At 36.3% G+C, this 22,963-nt stretch overlaps 1 protein-coding gene across 3 annotated transcripts in view; it reads right to left on the reverse strand.

The window, feature by feature from the left end:
• Positions 1 to 7,371: 7,371 nt before the first annotated feature.
• Positions 7,372 to 22,963, reverse strand: part of PCDH7 (protocadherin 7) — a 493,083-nt gene continuing 477,491 nt past the window's right edge. For 2 of the 3 annotated variants that reach the window (XM_036763342.1, XM_036763341.1), the window contains exon 3: positions 7,372 to 8,653. In XM_036763342.1, coding sequence (XP_036619237.1) covers positions 8,274 to 8,653 — 380 coding nt within the window. In that variant the 3' untranslated portion in view covers positions 7,372 to 8,273. The remainder of the gene's footprint in view (positions 8,654 to 22,963) is intronic. The other variant, XM_036763343.1, reaches the window with a different exon arrangement.

Here is a 22,963-nt window from a genome sequence, read left to right on the forward strand (position 1 = left end):
GAAGCTAAGTAGTCTATGTGTATGTGAAGCACTGGAAATAGCCCTCAAAGCAGGACTCACTGGCATTCAGCTCACTTTGCTGGTATAAACTGGTTTATTCTTTTCTTTTGTTTTATACTGTTCTAGTGTCCTGTTTCATGCTCACATGAGTATTAGAGTTAGAAAGCGATTGTTCATCTCTTTTATATAACTCTTAGAGAAACAAGTAACTGAGAGTTGCCTATGTCTTTGCTCATTGCCTTCAAGTTTAAAATTAAACTAATCCAGTTACTCTTGTTTTCTTCCCATTTCTGTAATATAAATCTATTTCAACTGGCAGTTAATTTTTTTCATAATCTCCTCATAAAGCTCTAATAAAACAATTCACTCGAGCTACTGTCTAAAGATATAAAATGTTCCCGTTTTCCTGCATAGGAAGAATATTATCATCAAGTCACTTGTAATTGTAACAGACCTAGGTTGACACAGAGACATCAAACTGGTTTATGTGAAGAAGAATAGATTTTTTTTATTTTAACCCTTTCTTTTCTTGATGTTAATATTTGTTGTGAGATTCTAAAGGAGATTTTGTTTTTAAAAATAGCAAAAAAATAGTAATAATCCCTTTATAGTTCAGTTCCTGCTAAAGTTATTTGACATTACTTTGTTGAACTTAGGACATTTTTCTGCACTTGCACCTTGTAAACATGCCCCTCTAAACACTTTTAAAAGTGCTATATATGCTCCCAGCAAATTTTAGCTCCTTGAGGGAAAGATATTTTTATAAAAAAAATGCATCCCTAGAACCTAGCCCAGAGACTGATATACAGTAGGTACCTAATAAGTTCTTGTGGGATTGAATTTGTATAATGGCAAATTTTATAATAAAACTGAAGATGTTTTGGGTTACTGTATTGGTAATTAAGGTGGGACATTTTTACTGTTTTAGAATGCTAAACTCATTAAGTGTCTTTGATTGAGCCTCACTAGGTGCAAAGCCCCAGGCCCAAACCCCTATTTACTAGGTGCTAAGCCCATGTGGGTTTAAAGCCCTAAGGGGAGTTGCTAAAACCAGAGCCAATAGTAGGTGCCTAAGTTCTGATTACTCAGATTGTTTGGTGACAGCTAAAGACTGTTTAAAAAGAGAGAACAGAGTTGTTTGCAGGGGGCTCTCACTCTTGGAGGAGTGTTAGTATGGAGACTCTGGGCAGCTCTAGTTAGGAGCCCTTCAGCTTGTGAACCCGAATGTGGATGTTTTCCTGGTAACTATGAATTGTGATCTGGTCTGTTTATATTGTGTATGTTTGTAATTTGTTTGTACTTTCTCTGAAGTTCAGGTAGCTGGCTTTTCTTCCTGAACTAACTGAGTTTATATGTATATGTTGGATTAAAGTAAGATTGTTAACCCTTTAACGTTATTTTCCTTAGTAAAGCAGATCAAAAGAATCTGTGCTGGCAGCATTCTTGTTGTTGGGCTTGTGTTGGTCTTTCACCCTCCACAGCAGCTGCTAGCCGAATTATTGCAATGGTTACTTCTTCCAGTAGTATTATGGGCAGTTTACACATTTATGACCTATTGAGCATTTTCTACATACTCCCACAGGAGGCTCAATAAAGAGACAAAATTACTTCTCTATGGGTCACTCATATTAAATTTAGTCACTGAATAAAATTTACATTTTAGTGCAAAAGCAACAGAGAAAAATGAAGTCAGGGTTAAAGGGGAGCATAAATTGTTAGCATTTCTTTCTTTTTTAATATATTCAAATCTCTCACTACTCCCTACAGCTAAAAAAAATGTATTTTATCTTGGCTTAACCTCCTTCCTGGGTGCCTTTTAAAAACAAGTATTAGAGTGGAGATAAAGATAAAAGAAAAAAATCATAAGGTCAGTCCCGACTTACTGCATTTCCTATAAGCACGAAAGTGAGATTGCAAGTGTTTATTAAAATAAAGCTAATTGAGTTGTATAGCTTGTGGTAGTTGGATAGCTCACTAAAAGGTCTACTAGATAAAGGTTATGTGGTTGGAAACAACACAGAGCAAAACACTTTTTTACCCCTTGATGGCAAAAGTGGGAAACTGCTTTAGGATCCAGAGACAAAAAGTTGTGATTAGAGAGGGAGGGAAAAATGGAATCAACTATTTGCCCTCAGCGGATTTCTTCATAGAAAGTAAATAGGTAAAAGTAAGTGCACCATGAAAACTAAGGAAAGTTGGGAATTGGACAACTATTTCATCAATTTGGGCAGTCTTGATGGACAGTCTTGATAATGCATTCCAACCTGTTGGCATAACCTGGATTGGCTACTTATACTCATAGCTTATCAAATCCTCTTTTATTTTTGTGAGATGATATTGGCTAGAATTGTTCAACAGCAAGAAAGCTGAACTCTAATGCTTCTTAAGTTTTCAGTTAGATACCAGAAATGCTGGATGAGTTGGATATCTAGAGTATCACCATCAGTGAGATTCAGTACAAAGTCAAGTGCTGATAATTATCTGATGAACTTGAGCAGCAGAGATAGCCAATCTGCATAATTTAAACCAAAAAAAATACTAATTGTATGGACAGATAATATTAGTTTGCCTTCCTTTGCCCCTGATAAATTACCCAAAACACTTTGACAGGTATACCTGACAACAAGGCAAAATTTTAAAAGTTGGTAGAAATGAAAATGAACACATTATTTGCAGATTTAATTAAATCTAGGATTTTTTTTCTTTAAAATCGCATCCATACTATGATGAGGCAAATCTAAATAGTATCTGCACAATAAATTGGGTAGTGATAAGCCAGCATTGCTAGAAGTTAATGAAAGTCTCTCAGTGATACCAGATAAGAGAATAATCAAAATTGATTTTCCATTATTTCAGAGAGCTCTTGACTTTCTTCTCTAATCTTCAACTTAAAATTTCCAAGCTCAATGCTCATCCATGCATATACATATTATATGTCTATGCTTTGAATATTGGTCTCCTATGTTTTCCTGTTTGTCTTTTTAAAAAGTTAAGTCTATAATTTGTAGCTAGTGGAAAAAATTCACTCTGCAAATTTTGCATAGGATGACAAATTAGTTAAGGTTTTGAGGAATGAAATAAATCTATTAGTCTTAGTTTCTTACTTCGAAGAATATTTTAATTGATTGAGTCATATCAAAAGGGAAAATAAAGAAATCTTCCTTTTACCATGTAGGAAAATCTGAAGAATGAGCTATCAAATTCATCCTAACCTCTTTGTATACTTAATGATTTTTACTACCACCACCACCATCTTTGGCCAATCTTTCTTTCAATGCCATTTTACTTAAGTGGTGTTTCTATAGAGTATTTGATATTCAGTCCATCTGTGATCCTTTGAAGTCCCACCCAAAATGGAGAGACAATGGCAAGTAAAATGTAAAAGTCGCTTAACTACAGAAACATTAGTCTTCTTAATGTTTCTTCAGCACTGATGTGTGAGTTCTAACATCATTCTCTCCTTCTTAAATGTGAAAAAAAATTCTACCAGTCTACTAATCTTTTTTTGGATAGCATTTCTATTCCCTAAAGAGGGTGGAATAAATAGGAAAATCAGTATAAAGGGGTAGGGAATTAAGAGAAGGAAGTGAGTCAGATACGGGGAAGACAAGGACATGTTAATGCCTACCAATTTACTCAATGAAATAAGATAACCATGAGTGTTGAGGATGAGAACTAGTAAAAATAAGTAAAACTAAGCTATAAATAGAAAAATAAGAAGAGTGTATAGAAGAGGAAAATAATTTTTAAAAAAGGCTGGCTCACAATGCAGTAGAAAGGTTGATTGAAGAATGGGAGGCAAGGTATTTAAGTAAAGATATATATCTATTTGATTCAATTTTTCCAGTATTTCTTTACCTGGTTCTCATTTGTTTTTAAACAGTACTGACTTTTTCCTGCTCTGTCATTATTTTGGAGTATAAATAAGTTAGTTTACCTTACAAATTTTTTGTCCTAAATTTAAAAATACTTTAAATGTTTCAGGACAAAAAAAATAGGGCTAATAGTGCTTTGATTATTTCATTTGGGATTTAGAGCAGGTCAGGAAACTGTTCTAGAATTTTTTTTTTTTTGATGAAAATGATTAATCCAAGGTACATTTCCTAATAAAGCAAAATGATGTAATGGTTATACACAGAGCTGCTGAAATGAAAGATTATCAGGGCAGCATCTTTTCTTTTTCTTTACCATATTTGAATTAAGCCCAAATCAAGCCATTCTGCATCAAACCAGCACATCAATTCATTCACTTCTTTTCCAATCAAAACTGAATTACCTGTCAAACAGAGAAGTAGACTTGCAATGGAGAAACCATTTGAACATGTTATATTTTAATTTGCAGAGACAAAAATGACAAGCAATTTATTTACATAAAACTGTACAAAAGCAAATTAAATTATGTAAAATATTTCATAAATAGAGTTGGACTAGCGTTTAATACATTTTGCATGTTTAGCATAGTTGCGTGCATAGTGACTCATAATAAACGATGATAAATTGTTCTCTGCTTCACTATCAACATCCAAGTTGCAGAACAATAGTCAATGATTAATATTACAAACAGAGCGTACCACACTGAATGCAAGTGCTTTAAAATTTAGGAAAAGTTGTCTGAAAGTGTACCCCAGGTAGGTGGAAAATGATGCCTTCTTCCGGATGTTTTATACCTTTGCCAGGGACACAACTGAAATGCTTCACTACTTTCAAGTCCATTTTCTCTTCTCCTTTTCTTAAGGACACACTGTATATTTATCATTGATACTATGTAAGTAGAACTGTTTTGTTCAGATTTCCCATGATTGTTTTAAGCTAGCTGCCCATTTTAAGGCAGTTTCTTGGGGTGTCTGTGCATATGCGTGTGTGCATGTTTTCCTACAGAACATCTTCCTAGGGTAACCTTTCAGCCAGACATCTTCAGTTCCATTTTAGTTCCTTCCCACATAAAAATAATGCCTCCCCTGTTTTTTGAAACTCAGGCAGCAGGCCAGTCAGAAACTATATTGAATAAATATATTGTTACTGGAGATCCAGAATGAACATCAGATTTTTGACTGAAGTTACAGACGTTAATACTTATATAAAGTTATATAATTATGCATCAATCTATAAACGTGTACTAATGTAAAATGCATGCAGAGTTCATTTGGGTTTCCTGTGTAGAGAAAATAACTGATTTATATACTGTACAACCAAAATGGAATGATCACTGAAAACAACAAAAAACTGAAATCATTTACTTTGTAGAATGGACTGAACACATATGGCAAATGCCAACTTGGGTTACTATTGCAGTATATGCTATAGCTCCCTTCTGATATCTCTTGCGCAGCCCATACTTATGCCACAAGCTTGTTTTAATAATGAAAGATATTTAAGACTGGGCCATTATCTGAGTTTGGCAGAAGGCAAATTCTTTTTAATATATCATTTATCATTTCTCAGAAAATAAACATGGATAAATATACAGGTTCAAAAAAGTTGGGAATAGCCCATTACCCCTCAGTGTCCAAACCCAACCACCACGTTAACTGTAACGACAGGTAGAAAAGGCACAATTGCATATTTTGCATTCACTCTTTTAATTTATTTTTTTTGTTTGTTTTTGTTTTTTTAAAAAGCACTCTATATGTGGAGTGGCACCAGATTTAGCCTATTTAAAATTAAAAAAAATACAAACACAAAATATATTTCTGTGTCATGCCAGTTCATAATAGTAATAAACATGTTATGGTGGCTATTTCTACTTGAATTGCTGTGAATACTTACAGTACACTTAATTTTATTCTTTCACACCCATTTTAGTTCTAAGGAGATTCTCACAAGTTAGATGACTTAATGACATGACCAATTTTGATATGGTGCAAACATCAGTGAGTGACTGCTGATCCAATTAATCTGAAGGTCCAGTGTGACCCTTATTAGCTTTGTAGACAAAAGGGTTTAAAGACATATTGAAACAAGCTATCTAGTGGTTTTCAAGTGTCTCTTCCAAGAAAGAAAAATTCTATTGAAGCAAAAGAAAAAGATTTTTGAACATCTGTGTTATGCAATTGAATATTCTGTTGAAACGTGCAAGAAAAATATGTATACATTATTACATAAGTATCTTTAGAAGCATTTTTCTTAATAGGTACTTACAGATTATACAAGGCAGTACTGCTTTAATGCAGTTTCCTATCAAAGTACTAGAACTTCATCTTTCCATAATGTAAATAATAATCAAACATAGAAATGTTCAATTATTAATATTTTAGTCTTATTTTTCCCTCAAGTCCATGTCCCCATTCATCATAACTACTATACACAAACTAACATTGAAACTAAAACCTTAATGCTGGAAAGAGCAAAATGGAATGGCCCTAAGTACCCTCCCTCCCCTGTTCCCTCCCCTTCCCCATGACCCAAAAGAGGAGAAGTAGTTTTCAGAGATAAAGGTTGTGATGACTTGTACTGAACTATCAACTGTTATTCCAGGCTGCTTAACTTTATAGTCTAAGTGGCTTCACAAAGCAAGAAACTAGCCAAAACTACATTGTGACTACAATTTACTAGAGAGCCATGTAGCCTAGGCATCCCTTTATACCAGGCTCTAACCATTCAGAGATTTGAATGTTTGCTCTCACATCACGTTATTCCCCATTTTGCTGATTGTCAATTTCATTTGAATGTCCCAGCTCCATTTTAAACTGTCCTAAATCTTCATCTACGGAGCAGTTGGCTCAAATTCTGCACTCTGTTACTTTTTATTGCACACAAAAACCTGTATCTGTTCTGACTTTCTTTAATATGTGCATCCTGTGAGAAATGTCACAGCCCAGAGCTCATTTCTTTCATGTTCTGTTTGGAATGCTTTGTGACTTGTCTTAAGTTGCTGTGTAAGTATCATATCAGTGCTAAAGTCAATCAGACTGTTTGTCACCTTCATCAAATGCTATAAGTCTTGACATTCTATATTGCACAGGACTCAGGTTTAATGCACTTTTGTTTCAAGAATATTGGCATTGGACCATTGACCAAAGCAATTGATAATCTGTAACGTGGATGTTAAGTCCAGTAAGCATACCCTGGATTCTGGGGGGTGGAAGAGGGGGGTTGGGGAGAAGATGACATTGGACTTAACTTGTAAGATGGTTATGCCAATGTATCACCTTTCTTTACTTCCCTCCTCCCCTGACCGATAATTTCTATGACTTTGAAAAATGTAATCTTCCCTGATAATATTACCCAGAACTGGCACAGGACCTGCATTGCCTTTTATCATGGTATCAGCAAATACACTGACAAGTTCTGTTTGAGGATTTCAACTAAAATTCATTTAAAAATTGTTTTCTGGACTAAGTGACTTGGCTGTTATGCAAAATGAAATATGTTTGTATGTATGCATATAGCTTTTTGTGGATGTGATGGAGTTCTAAGTCAAGACCAAAAATACTTTGTAATTCCCCTGATCCATGGTATGATCTTTGGCCTTTTAATGACTGAAATTGTCCCAGATAGGTGCTAATGTTGGTCTTGTCCAAAGAAAATGTAAGTTCAACAGGTAATCGTTAGTATGATGCATGTGATATTAATCTGTTTATGCAAACTGTAACTAATTATGCATATAGAGAGAACATCCTGTCTATGAATGGAATTGACCTCAGAGTTAATTATTTTATAGGGAAATATGCCACGTTTTGGACTTCAGTCTCAGACTGAAAGTTATTTTTCTGTTACCAGCCTTGGGTGAGAATATTAAAGCTGTGGTCTTCAGAAAGTGCTTAGTATTGGTTAGACTTTTCTAATAATTGTATTTAGAATTTGGGAGTTTTTAGGCAGATTGTTCTAACAGGAGTCAACCATGTTCTGGTGGTGTTATTTGGAGTATACTTTTTTTCTGACCTGTTATTCTCAACAGCTCAGATGACAGTCAAACCAAATCAAAATGGTTAAAGTCATGCTTCAGCATTTGGGATAAAGACAGTGTGCTGTGTTCTGCTAATCAGGCTTTTTTTACCATGAAAGAAACTTGCAACCATCAATTTGGGGGGAAAATCAGTGAGGGGATTAGACATGCAAGTAACAACAATGGTTTCTACATTGTACATCATTGTCAGTCAGACAGTTTAATTAAGTGCCTGATTTGGAGGCAGAAGTGGCAGGCCAAGCTTTGTCTCTTTGGTAGCCCCCTCTTTTTTTTAAATTTTTTTTAGTTAAATTGTTTTGATTTTTTTTAAGGTTTGCCCCTTTTTCTTTCTCATACATGAAAGAACCTTATTGTTGCTTCTGATAGCCTACAGGTAAACTTCTCTTCTAGTTAGAGTATTGACAGGAGATGGCTTGTATTCCCCTGTCTTCGTCAGGGGAATATCCTCTGGGTTGGCTTCCTCATTTTTGCTGAAACTAGCTGCACTGAAGGTCTCATAGGATGAGGTCAACTTTTTGTTAAGGAGGTTTCTGTTGCGGTCACCCATGAGAGAGGCTTCTCCATTGGCCAGCTTTTCCTGGCTGCCTCGTTCATCAACGGGCATGAATGTGGAGAGTTTTGGCTGGCTTTTCTGCTTCCTTTCAGGTGAAGTGCGGACTGGCATCCAGCAGGAGTCTGAGTGACCATATTCATCACACTCTCGGGTGCACTTCCCTGTCAGGGCTACATCTGGCAGAGGCCTTGAATCTGAAATCAGAGCAGAAAAAGTCTTTAAGAATGGATGTCGCCTTTCATCCTTTCTTCTACTGTCTCAAAGAAAAAGTCATCAATTTCTTCCTACTGATCCCCTTTCTTGTCCCCCCCAAAGCATCTTCTTTCCTAGTACCCTAAACCAAAGATTTTTTTTGGCAAGAGATTCTAATATATCACTATCTCTACACAGCAACATATATATCCCCCAGCTGAAAAAAAAACTTTTATTAACAAACACATAATATACAAATATAGGTTTTGCATTAACATTGCATGTTTTTATTAAGGAATAGTCAGGCAAAGTGTTCTTTTCAAAATTATATGGCCACAGGTAATATGATATAGCAGTGTAGATATATCCACATATTGAATAATGATAACTATCCAATATGTTTCTGCATTCCCTTTTGCATAGAAAATAACCACAAAAATCTAAGCAAAATATGCTATGATTTGTATCATTTATCCCAAAGAGAGAAAAAGAACACTTTTTGCCAATCTGATCTCTTAATCCATAATGCCTAGTATATGGAATTTGTGAAAATGCAAAGCCTTATATTTAAAACTTTTTAATACATCAGGGTGATTCATAAGTGGGATTTAAATTAATACCACTTCATGTAACCAGAATTACAAATGAAAATACAAATAAAGAATGGGCAAGAGCATAAAAATAACTTTTTTTTCCACTTGCAGATGATCTAAAATGTATGTGATGTAGGAAAAATCTCCCTCAAAAAATGGTTACCAAAGTGTTTGCTAAATGGAAAGCTTATGTGAATGTGGCATGTTGTACAAATGCAGTCATGTTTCTGACCTTTTTGGTGCTATAGCATGCATGTGTAATGAATTGAAAAAGTTTGCTATTTGCACCACAATGGAATGAGAAATGAATGATAATTCATTTATGGAGGTAAACCCTTTCTAATCAGCACTTTGTGCCCATGATGATCTTTCCTACCTTTAAATACAAATATATGTGATTTAAATATTACTATACATTTTTGAGTAAAATGACTTCAAGTTTTCTCAATGTTAGTATTTAAAACTATTTTGTGCTGTTGCTTTTTAGAAAATTACTATGCTGCAAAAGAGGGGGAAACACCTCTGTGTAGCATTTAATATTTTTTATAGTTTAGTTTATAGCTAAAAAAAAGATCATAATATGACTGAGCTCCATTTTATATCATACTACATCATTTTATTATATGGCTTGGGGATTACATAATCCATACTTGGAGCCAAATTTTGATCTAAAGAATATGTTCACAAGGGTTGAAATCAATAATGTTTGCATATACACAATCTTTGGCAGCCTTGGGCTGTTCTATACACTCTTCACGATAAATCTAGATTATACCCTATGCTGTTTTATCTGTAATGTATCATTATATGATTGTTTTGCTTTTCATTTGCATTAAATTTATTCTGTTTTATGTACTGAAATTTCCTAAATTTAGTCACACCAGTCATCCCTATCATTTTTCTTCTTCTTCTGTGATAGATAAAAGAAACACTGACATTAATCAGTCCATCAATTCCTGAACCATTGTAGCCCGGGAATGTTGAGAACTCATTGAAGAAGTTCCACTGTTCATCATAGGAAACATTGTAATGATTTTTCTCTCATTTCTCAAAGGTAAGATGGAAAGACAATTATTTAGTACTGTCATACATGCTACTACTTGATATTTAAGTATGTAAATGCTCTTAATTTTGCCAAAAAATGACATCATTTTCTAATTCCTAATCTTAAAAAATAAATTATCTGATTTAATTCTATTTTTGTATTTTTTTATCACAAGACTTACTAATAGTCATTTTAATCAATGAACTTAACTACTCTTTCATAAAATATATCAGGTACATGCATAAACTCCATGTTCTTTTAAAATATATCTAAGAACACTGAAATTCTTTTAAAAAGTTTTCTTTAAATTCAAAATTTTTACTCGGATAATTTTTCCCCTCTCTAATTTTCCTTTTACCTTCACCCCATTAATAACTTAATTTTATTTTTCAGTGACAGTGTACTAATATTTGGGAAACTCTATGATCTTGTATTTTCAAATTTATTCTTTCTGTCAAATTCTCTGTTTTAATACCTTGTTCAAGTGAACCATAACTATTGTACAGTCATTCCTTTAAGTTTATTTAAACTCATGCATTTAATGTTAAACTCAGCTTATCATAAATTCAATTAGTTACACAAGAGGCTAGTTTTCAGGGATTAATTTGTATTTTTCAGTTTGGAATGCATTACACTATGTTTTCCTTTGTTAGGCTATGCAATTAGGCATGGTTAGTAGACTTATACTAATACACTGAAAACTCATCTTACATTTTGTTTAACTTATGCACCTAAACTACTTACTGCTCACAAGTAATTAAATCTATTTTCATCGATTCAAGTTCCAAATTGAAACACTACTGAGATGCACTGACCTTCTTTCACTTGATCTTTTCATAACCCAGCCTGGCTAGCTTCCAGTTGGGATTGATTTCTACTTTGCACATTTAACTAAAAGGGACTTTTCTTCAGAGCTGTCACCTATAGTGTGCCACATCTCTGTCCAAGAGGCATGATTTCTAATAAAAAATGTCTGTCATTTCCAAAATCAAATCCTTGAATAGGGTAACAACTTAGAAGCTGACAAGCCTAATTGTATAAGATATATTGCATTTTTGTCATCAAATTCAGTAAAAAAAAAAAAAAAACAAGAAAGTCTACAAAAGATATATCACAAGCAATCACCTCTTCCAGACTTGGATGACTGTTCAGATGATAGGCTAAAGAAATTATCAAAGTGTAGTCAACATGGTAGCAAATCTTTCCAAAATTCATGTCTATATTTAATATCTCTCACTTTGGAGAAATTTGTTCTGATATTGAACCTAAATCCTTCATGTTTTATTTGGTCTTCATTTGAAATTGAAAACAGCTGATCACCTCCTCCCAATGTGCTTTAACAGGAGAACACCAAAAACACAATAACTGTCAATTACAAAAAGCAATAGGAGTCCATATTGACTTATTTCTTAAGAAAAAGTGGTGGATTTCTTCCTCTATCATAATGCTTTTGAATGAAGACTATAGAGGACCTATAAAGTATTTTAAATGAAGACTATATAGGACCTATAAAGTATTTGGTTATAGCATTATGTTTCCTTAAGACTAAAGTCATGTGATATGAGTTAATATTTTGGCCACCTTTTCAACTTAACTGTTATTAACTGAGTTGCGAATGGCATTGACATTTTAGAAACTTATATTTAAGATCAAGACAGGGAAGCGAGACAATGAATCATGAAAATGCTCAGTTCTGTGCCTTATAGAGACTGATATGAGTATTCGGAAAGCAAATGAGTGAGCTGTATAATTATCTGATGCAGGTAGGAATATCCTTTTGTGTTACTAATTCAAAAAATTCATACCCCCAAGTCTTTCAGCTGTTCAACTTTGTCTAGAATGCACTGGTAGCATAATAGAGTGTATCCCCTTTTTATACATGATTAAACTGTCATTTACTATTCTTTTTAAACTGGCTTTTGATTTCATTGGTTTGGTCATTTCCTTTCTTAATGCATGTAAGCACTTTACCTGTCACTTATTAGTCTTTGAGAGTTGCCTAGGGGTACTGAGGTTTAAGCATCTTTTCCCCAGGGTCACAAATCCGATATGTGTCAGAGATGAGAAGTAAACCTCGGCCTTTCAGACTTTGAGGCCAAGATACATCTCTGCTATGGCAAATGCCTTCAACTAAGAATAATAGCTGAGGGATAAAGCACATCTTAATACCATGTGATATTTCTTTCACGTATCTGAAATATCACATTTCACATATATTTAAATATTTCAAGAACCTATGATTTCATCAGTGTATGTATTCCTTTCTACAATGAATATTGCAATGCATCTATATCTTAGTAGGTTGTCTCTAAAAATGTGGCTAAAAATTTTAATGATCTAGTGGCCAGGGTCCTGATAATGAGCTTCTCCAAATTTAGCTAGGCTATTCTCAGATGACAGAAATTCTGTTTCACAGGGTCTGTACTTGAAATCCTTCAAGCACAATAGACCTTCTAGAGCTTACTTACCATTGGCATAGCCTTAAAGAAGACAGAATGAGGGAATAGAAATCTATTTTGCCCTACAAGAAAGTAAGGGAAAAGGGGATGGGGGGAGTGGGGTGACAGAAGGGAGGGCTGATTGGGAAACGGAGCAATCAGAATATATGCCATCTTGGAGTGGGGAGGGAGGGTAGAAATGGGGAGAGAATTTGTAATTCAAAATCTTGTGGAAATCCATGCTGAAAACAAAAAAAAAATACTAAATAAATAAGAAGCTAGAATGATCCAAATAACCTTTGGAAGATTCACCTACCTCCAGAACAAAATATTCTATGAACTATATACAAATATTTCAAGATCATAGTTCATTGTTTCAGGATTACAGAGTTGTACGGAAGTTCAGACTTCGGTGGATCTAGTCCAACTTGGATATATTATGAGAATTTTTCTACAACCTCTCTGATAAATGGTCATTCAACCTTCACTTAAAGAACTCTAATGAGGGGGAACTACTGTGTTCCAAGATCACCTTTACCACTCTGGGACAATTCTAATGCTTTGAAAGTTCTCTCTTGTACTTGATCTGCCTTTGCTTCTCTGTTACTTATTCACCAGATTTCTAGATTTGTCCTCTGGGTCAAACAGGATATGTCTAATCAATCTTACATAGGATAGCTCTTCAAATATTTAAGGACAGTTTTCATGTTCTTGTATTCCAGAACCCCCACCCTCATGTCCCACTGCTTCAACTTAATCTTAGATGGAATGGTCTTGAGCATCCTCACCATTGTGATTGTAAAGTTTTCCTCCATCCTCACCCCAACCAGTTTCCAAGTCCTGTTAATAGTAGCTCTATAATGCTTTTCTGCCTGTGATCCTTTTTCTCAAAGTATAGTTACTATTATAATTTAGGTATTCCTCACCTACCACATGGACTATTGTCATTGTCCCCTTAATAATGTTCCCTGTTTTTAGTCATTCCCTTCTCAAATTTATCCTTCAGACAGCTGCCAAAATATATTTTCTAATGTCCGGGTCTCACTGTCTTTCTAAGAGCTGCTGACTCAATAGTATTTGATCAGCTTACCAGTATTTTCTGATAAAAGAAGGCTCCCTACTTCTTCAAGAACAACATACATGGTGCTCAATTTGTCATTTACGGATTTCTACATGATCTCCACCTTGCTTTCCCCACTTTATTTCACTTTGATCATCATTTCTGCCATCAGCATTACATACACTCACATTTGACTCTGCAGTTCTATGATCTCATCCTCCACTCCTCTATCACTATATTCAGGTCAGCCTCTATGACTGAAATTCACTCTTTCTTTCATTTCTCCTTGGAGCAAACCCTTCAAGGCTCAAGTCGGGAACTCAGCTCTTCTCTCCCCCACAAAGTTCTCTCCCCTCCTCAAATTTTCTTAGCTCACACGGTCTTGACCTTTCCTGTGCCTTTATGACATTCTCATTTGTGTACATGGAGAACCTATACTGTAGAAGCTACTGGAAGACAGAGACTATGATTTTTCTTTTCCTTTCCTTTCTTTTTATTTCTCGTGTCTAAAAATGTTTTTTATGTTCTCGAGGCTTGACATTTAAAAAAATTGAATCCTGAATACTACAGTGAACACTCCTAGCCTGGGTATTAAATCCTACATATTCATCTTTTCTTCATCCTGACACTTTAGTTTCTTTAAAAGATGGCTATTAATGCTAACTTTACCAAGGAGCAGATTAAAGTAAGTTTTTTTTTAATATAAATCATTAAATAATAAAGTTAATGAAAACTAACTTGTGAAGAAAAGAGATTTAAAAGCTGAATTATCATAACAACCAAAGAAAGAACACTTTCCAAAAATAAATTTCTGAGATGTATACAAGCTTCATAAAGGGACTTTTAGGAAATTCAAGCTAGTGGCTACCATATAAACACTTTGGAAATTTCCATCATGTCCTTGCAGCATTTCACCCAGTTACACCCTGTAGTGCTTGAGTTCAGCCTGACATGCCAAGACCCTATTAAAATGCTTAAACATGTTTGAAAGCATCAGCAACTTCTTTCTTTGCACCTTAGGCAAAACACAGTTCAACAGCAATTGAATGTATCTCATGAAGCATTTACTGCCCTGAGGCTGGGACCATTGTCATTCTGAATGTGGCATTATCATATACTGTAGAGACAGGGCATGCCATGTTTCAAGCAGTCTTGCTGAATAAAGTCAAACATAGATCTGCTGTTTGGCACATGAAAACTGCATGACAGTACAAAAATATATATATGAACTGCCTCGGAAAGAGAAGCATTTTATAAATATAACTTGTATTACTTCCTTTTTTGTCTCCCTTTCCGCCCCCCCTTCTGAAAAGATAGGCACCAGGTACTGAATGGTCCATGTGGGAATGCAGAAAACTGGAGGGGAGGGTGGCATGATGAGAGGAGGGACATGACAGTTTACTTAAATATTATTTTTGAATGGTTACAAAATCCGGAATTTGATTACAGTAGTTACATCACTGACATATGTCATTACTAATGGAACACATCTCCAGGTTTCACAGTCATTCCTGGGAATGATGTCAATGTCATGATTAGCTCAAGAAGTGTCTCAAGGTCTTGACTAGAGTTTCAGTCTCTCCTCCCTCTAACAGCTTCTCAAGTAGTGAGAAAATGAAGGATACAGGTTGGGTAAGTACCATAGTGTGTTTAGGACTCAGTTGCTTTATCTGCAAAGGGAAGTGGGTGGAAAGGGATGATGTCTAAATATTTTTCCCATATCTAAGAAGTCTATGAACCCTTCAAGTTACATGTACTATTCTATTTACTACTGGTATTTAAGTGTTCTTTCTAAAATGCCCTAGGTGTATTTTAAACTTGTGATAATGTAGTGACCATTGGTCAATTCAAAGTAGTTACAATGAATTCTGAGAATTTTTAAAAAGTCAAGATTTTGATGAAACTGGTATCATTAATATTTTTATCTTATGTAATGTTATAATTCCTAAATTTTCTATAGTTTCACAACTAAGACAGAAAGCAACCATTTTATGATGAAGATGGTTTTGTGAGTGTTTCTGTAGCTGTAAAAACTCATTGTAAAATTAACCTGATAATGAGCCTCTTCAAACTTAGCTGGTCATCAAACAATATCCATATCTTATGCAAGGGAATGACATACTCATATCTGTATTTTAGGGATAACAATTTGGTAGCTGTTTGATGGCTTAGCGAAGGGACAGACTAGATACCAGGAAACCCATTAAGAGGCTGTTGTGGAAGATGAACGTGAAAGAAGAGGATTAATGTGAAAGGTTTTTTTTTTTTTTTAAGTTCCTTTCAATGAGACTTGGTAACTGATTGCATGGGTGGCAGAGTAGAGTAAGAGAGTTGGCTCCTGGTTTGCAAATATGATTGAGTATGAAAATGGTGCTGCTGTCAAAATAAGTTAGGTTAGTATTGACTAGGGTTAATATACAGCATTTAGTGGGAAGTATAAGGTATAGTAAAAGTTTATAATTAGTAACAAGAGAACTATATAGAATATCTAATTAGGCTCACACATGAATCACCTTTAGAGAATATAGTTACAGGCAAGAAGAAAAAAGAGCCATATAATTCATATTGCATAAAACTATCCATCAATAGTAAATCAGTATTGGAAAATGCATTTATTCCATACGTATAGAGCATAAGGAGTAGATTAAAATTGTTTCTATTCATGGCAATAGAATTGCCCTCATTCTGCTAGAATGTCTTTAAGGATAGCACTTTAAGTTTAAATTTTATATGTGCTTTATAAACATTATCTCATTTGAGCCTCATATTAGCTCAAAAGAGCAGGATGTGTGATTTCGTCTCTGTATGAAATTCCTGGTGTGGAAATTTTATCTATCAATGCGCATCAATTTTTCCGTAACTTAGAATCTCAGATAATTAGCTAGGACACTGATAGGTTAAATGATTTGCCTTTAATCTCACACAGTGTCAGAAGGAGGACTTTAACCCAAGTTTTTCCAACTCTAAACACTAGTTCTACTATGCCAGCTAGGTGGCCACTGAGCTTAGAATCAAGAAGACTCATCTTTGTGAGTTCAAATTTGTCCTCAGATATTAATTTGCACTGTGACCCTGGATATGTTTCTGAACCCTATTTGCCTCAGTTCCCTCATCTGTAAAATGAGCTGGAGAAAGTAATGGCAAACCACTCCAGTATCTCTACCAAGAAAACCCCAAATATCATGAAGAGTCAAACACAACTGAAATGACTGAACAACAACCAACAGGTCAACTTGTGAACTAACTGATAAATTGAGATGTCACCCTCTTCTAAACATCTACTATCTTCTCTTCATGTATCAGAAGAATGAACTGTGTCAGTTGTTTCTACTTATTAATGTTGCCAAATTGGGACATTTCTACCAAAACTGACAGTATATAGAAAATACCTGAATATGAAAACATTCTTAGCCTTTCCTATTCTATTCTAACTCCATAAGTACACTTTGACCAAACTACAATTGGGAAAAAAATTGTTCCATATTATTGAAATTCCTTCAACCATGGGAACTAATCAAGAACAAAAACCACCAGATGATAAGCCTTTAGCTCTGAGGCTGTTACCTGAAGAAAAAATGTTATACTTAGATGACAGGAAAAGAAGATATGAATGCTGGGCCACCCCATTTGTCTTAAGCATAGGAAAGGAGGCATGATAAAATTCAGAAGTGGAAGGGTCATGCCAAAGAGTTAAATAGTTGAATAGGACCTTTGGGATTATCTACATCTATCCCTCATTTTATAGGTGATAGAATGAGAACCAGCCAGGTTCAGTGCCGTGACTAAGGTTATACAGGTAACAATGTGGCAGAGTTTGGAATCAAACTCATGTCATCTGACTCCAAATCCATTGCTCTCTCTACTATGGTATTCTAAGTCATCTTCTTTGGCTATGATATTCTCTCCAGGTCAACTTGTGAACTAAGTGACAAATTGAGATGTCACCCTCTTCTAAACATCCACTATCTTCTCTTCATATATCAGAAGAATGAACTCTGTCAGTTGTTTCTACTTGTTAATGTTGCTTAGATTCTAGTGGCAAAGATTTGCCCTGATTGGACCCTTGGAACTCCCAGGAAGTATTTCTATAGCAGACATCTAAGTCTTTTGAAGTGTTCATAAGCTCGTGGTGTTCTCTCAAACCCAGATCCAGGCAAGCCTCCTCTTCCACTATGTAACTTTACATATCTTATTCCTACCACACCTAAGAGAGTGTCCATTATATAGGGGATGCTCACAAAGTGTGATATGAAAGATTTTAATGGAGCGGAGCCAAGATGGCAGCTGGTAAGCAGGGACTACTGTGAGCTCTGTACTGAGTCCCTCCAAAAACCTATAAAAAATGGCTCTGAACCAATTCTAGAATGGCAGAACCCACAAAACAGCAGAGGGAAGCAGGTCTCCAGCCCAGGACAGCCTGGATGGTCTCTGGGTGAGGTCTATCCCACACGGAGCTGGGAGCTGAACGGAGTGGAGCAGAGCCCAGCCTGAGCGGCGCGGAACAACCAAACTTGGAGTCGGGCGGATGGGGCCCCTTGCACCCTGATTATGTGAGCTGCGGCAGGTACCAGACTCCTCAACCCACAAACACCAAAGACTGCGGAGAAGGTTAGTGGGAAAAGCTGCGGGAGTGGAAGGAGTTCGTGGTTTGGCTTCCAGCCCCGGGGGCAGCGGAGGTGGGGCAGCTACAGTTGCTGCTGCTTCCGGCCCCAGGCCCACCTGGTGGGAGGAATTAAGTGGCGGATCAGAGCAGGAGTGCACAGCCTGCTAAAGATCTAAGCCCAGCCCGGGCTGGGGGTTCTTGGGGAAGGAGGAGTGCTGGTGTGACAGAGCTGGCACCTCCCCCCCAAAGGTGGAACATAGAACTCGTTAGTCTACAAGCAGTCATACCCCACTGAAAAACTCTAGGGTCAAGTTGGTTGGGAATATGGCCAGGCAGCAAAAGCACACCCAGATTCAGTCTCAGACTTTGGATTCTTTCTTTGGTGACAAAGAAGACCAAAACATACAGCCTAAAGAAGACAACAAAGTCATAGAGCCTACAACAAAAGCCTCCAAGAAAAACATGAACTGGCCCCAGGCCATAGAAGAACTCAAAAAGGATTTGGAAAAGCAAGTTAGAGAAGTAGAGGAAAAATTGGGAAGAGAAATGAGAAGGATGCGAGAAAACCATGAAAGATTTTAATTATTCAATTAATATAGAAGTAATATGTGCCTCACATATTCAAAGGATTATTATGAGGGAAGAAAGACTGTACATATGAAAATTCATTTAAAATACAAAGTTTTAATATAAAAATATTGAAAAATTATTCCCAATGTATGGCCCAGGCAATGGGGAGAATAGTGTTCAACATATCTATAGTGTTGCCGCTATATCATACTAATATCAGGGAAAAATTCACAAAAATGTCTTATGCTGCGCAATATTTAGCTTTTATTGTTTGTGGGTACTAGAGTTGAAGAAACATTATCTGAACTGTAGCATAACTGAAAATATGTATGAGAAATAACTATACATAATATGACCAATATTTTAATAATAATAGCTATCATTTATTTAGCGCTTATGATATGCTAGGCACTGTACTAAGTGTTTTACAATTATTATCTCATTTGACCCAATAACCCTGGCATGTAAGTGCTATTATTATCCCCATGTTACAGATGAAAGAAGTGAGGCAAACAGAGGTTACGTGATGTGCTTAGGTTCATACAGCTAGTAAGTAGCTGAGGCTGAATTTAAACTTGCATCTTCCTGACTCCAGGCCTGGCCCTCTCTACCTATTGTGCCACCTAACTGCCATTAATTAAATGATTAACATTTTAAATATGCTCTGATTTATATATCCACATACCTGATCATATTTCAAAATATTCTTTTTAGGACACTAATAATAACTTACATTTGTATAGCACTCTGATTTCCAAAGCACTTTTCTTAACAATAGTGCACTGAAGCAACTGAGGCTCAGAGAGGAACAATGACTTACCCAGGGATCTCACAGTTGGTAACGGTCACAGGTAGGTCATAAACCCAGATCTCCCTGCTCCAAATCCAGGACTCTTTCCATTCTATCACATTGCATGTTATCCATTCATTTCAGCAATTCTCAAGAAACTTTGGTACTCTGCTTCTGGCCTAGCTCACATATCTACTTTGCAACAAAACTTCAAGAACATGAGTCAAGAAAATTAGGCCTATCTTATCCTCATGAGCTATATTATAATGAGAGCCTACAATAGCTCCATTAATTTGTGGAAGAGTGAATGCAAGGAGTGAGGTTTGAACTTGCATTTAAGGGAACAGCTGAAATGTGGAAGGACTCTATAAGAGTTGAAACTTTGAAGAGAATGTTTTAAGGCTGTCAGAATGCTGCCTCCCTCCTGCCAGGAAGTAATTCTGTGAATGCTGAAGGTAAGCATATGTTTATTTATTGGCAATTCCAATTAGCACAGAGAGAGTAACCCAGAAGAGGGAAACATCCAGCAAGTGAAGGGAAGTGGGGAAGGAGGAGAAAGGAAGTGGTCTTGATAACTAAGCAAAAAGAACTCAGTGAGAAGACAAAAAAATCAATGAAGCAAATCTAGATCATTTTGCTTTACTGATTTTTGCTAGTCATTGAAACATTCTCCTTCATTTACTTTCTATGTCTTCTGAGGACTATGGAGTCCTGTTAGTAGTCCTGCACTACTATTTCTATACCCTCTGTGTCCCTAATGGTATTCCAAATATTTGCTCAGGAGGGACAGCAGGTTTGGCTGAAAGGTTCATCATTAACCTTGTCCTCTTCCTCCTCTCTTGTGCTCGCTTCAGGAAACAGACTTCATATTAGTGTGATATATGCTACTATCACCACCACTTATCCATTGATCAGATGGAGCATGGTAAAAACCACTGACTTAGAGACTCCTAAATTCATCCACTCAGTTTTAAGACTCTACTGCCTCCAATCCATTCTCCATATGGTTGCCAAAGTAATTTTCTGAAAGTGCATGGCTCCCCTTCTTAAAAATCTCATGGTTCCATGTTACTTCTAAGATCAAATGTAAACTCCTCTACCTGGCATTTAATACCTCTGTGGGAATATGGTTCACTTACTTACCTTTACACATTCTATGGCCCAGCCTGGCTGGCCTTCTAATGTTCCTCATATATGGGCATTTCATTTTCTGTCTCCATCCCTAGTCCTCTTTGAGACTCAATATCTTTCGCACAAGTTCTTTCCTGATACACTCATCTGCTAAAGCCCTCCCCACAAAATCATCCAGTATGTATCTTCAATATACTTTCGTGTGTATGTGCTGTGCCCCCTGATGCACTTTTATTTTTACATCTCAGGACTTAGTCTAATGCTAGGAACAGAATAGATGCCTAGTAAATGCTTATTGATTTATCCAAGAATATTAAAAGTGGAAGAGCATTTAGATATTATCTAGCCCAATTCACTCATTTTGCAAATGAGGAAATTAAGGTTTGATAATAGTGAGTTACATGGTTCATAAAGTTTGAATAGGGATCACACCTTCCCAGAGGACAAATTCTATGGCCCTTGAATATGTACAGAGCTATTAACCTTACATGTTTACCCTTTCATCTGTGTCGTTTTCCCTATTAGAATGTGAGCTGCTTGACTGTCTTACTTTTGTTTTCTTTGTATGTAGTAAGTACTTAGTAAACACTTTGTCCTTTCATTCATTTGAAGAAATAATACTCCTTTATTTGTGTAACCTTACCCTGATTATGGGGAAGTAGTAAGATAGGACTTCTGTGATCATAGATAATACAGCTTTGAACAAAATTGTACAGTAGATGAACAGAGTATTTGAAATTCCTTGCACTACCCTACCTCTGTCCACTCTCTTCTTCTGTTCTGCCTTGTATGTTACCTATTCAAGTACTGATTTAAATAGTGATAATCTGATACATGATTATATATTTATGGCTGGAAGGGAAAATTAGGATCATCCAAAACAATCCCCTCATTTAGAAGATGAGGAAATCGACAATTACTAACGTTGACCGACTTGTCCACATTCACACACAATGTAGATGAGTGGATTTGGCCATCTTCCTCCAAACCCAGCACTCTCTTTGTGAAGCCATGCTGATTTTTAAAGAGTGTCAGTAGGATAACTGTTGGGGGCCTCTAACCCCTGGTAGTCCTTGACCAGCAAGGACCTAACTCGGGACGCAACGATTGAGGCGGGAGCCAAGGTAAGATGGAAAGAACTCCGATTTATTCAGGTTAGAAACAAACTTTTATATCTTTGGTTACGTAGGCATTAGGGCTGCCCTGGTTCCGCCTACTCTCCTCCCCTTCTCTTTCCCATGCTCACCCGAAGTTCCCTGCAGTCAGGCAGTTCAGACAAAGAACCGGAAGTGCCATGTGGTCAGGCAAGTCCAGACAAAGACCTGGAATTGCCATGTAGGCAACAAAGGTGAGACCCCTCCTCCTGACTCCATCCTGTTCCTCCCATATCGCAGAGCTCTGGGTTAACTCAGCAGGCCCTGGGCATGGAGGTCCGAGGAGGCCCAGTTACAGATAACAGACACTCCTCAGGTTAGTACATGAATTTTAAGAACAAGTTTTCAATAGAGAATGCTTCATTACAAAGAAGTGCCTATAAAAGTGGGAATTTAAAGGCACTGCCTCTAAAATATATATTTTGATGGACAGGTTCCAATGCCACTCACATCAAACTACCTAGATGGCTTCTTGCTTACATATGAAACTGCATTTTTTTTTGAGGGAGGAAGGCAGGGCAATTGGAGTTAAGTGACTTGCCCAAGGTCACACAGTTAGTAAGTGTGTCAAGTGTCTGAGGGCGGATTTGAACTCAGGTCCTCCTGACTCCAGGGCTGGTGCTCTACTCACTGCACCACCTAGCTGCTCCAACTGCATTTTTTATATTGCATATAAGAGACATATGATTCTTTATTTCTGTTAATATCATCTGACACTTCATCAAGGCATCCATTGATATAATCTGGGTTCTTGAAAGTTGGACCAACAGACCACAAGCTCTGGAAGATCCTATTGAATTGGAAAGGCTTCAAGCATATGCTCACTGATTGATGTCTGTTGTCTCAGGAACGGCCTAATTAAGTTTGGAGAAGGTTCATCACCAGGTTAGCCACATGGTGACAAATTTTTTGGCTGCAGCTACTCTCA

Source organism: Trichosurus vulpecula, chromosome 6, assembly GCF_011100635.1.
Source record: "Trichosurus vulpecula isolate mTriVul1 chromosome 6, mTriVul1.pri, whole genome shotgun sequence".
Taxonomy (NCBI): domain Eukaryota; kingdom Metazoa; phylum Chordata; class Mammalia; order Diprotodontia; family Phalangeridae; genus Trichosurus; species Trichosurus vulpecula.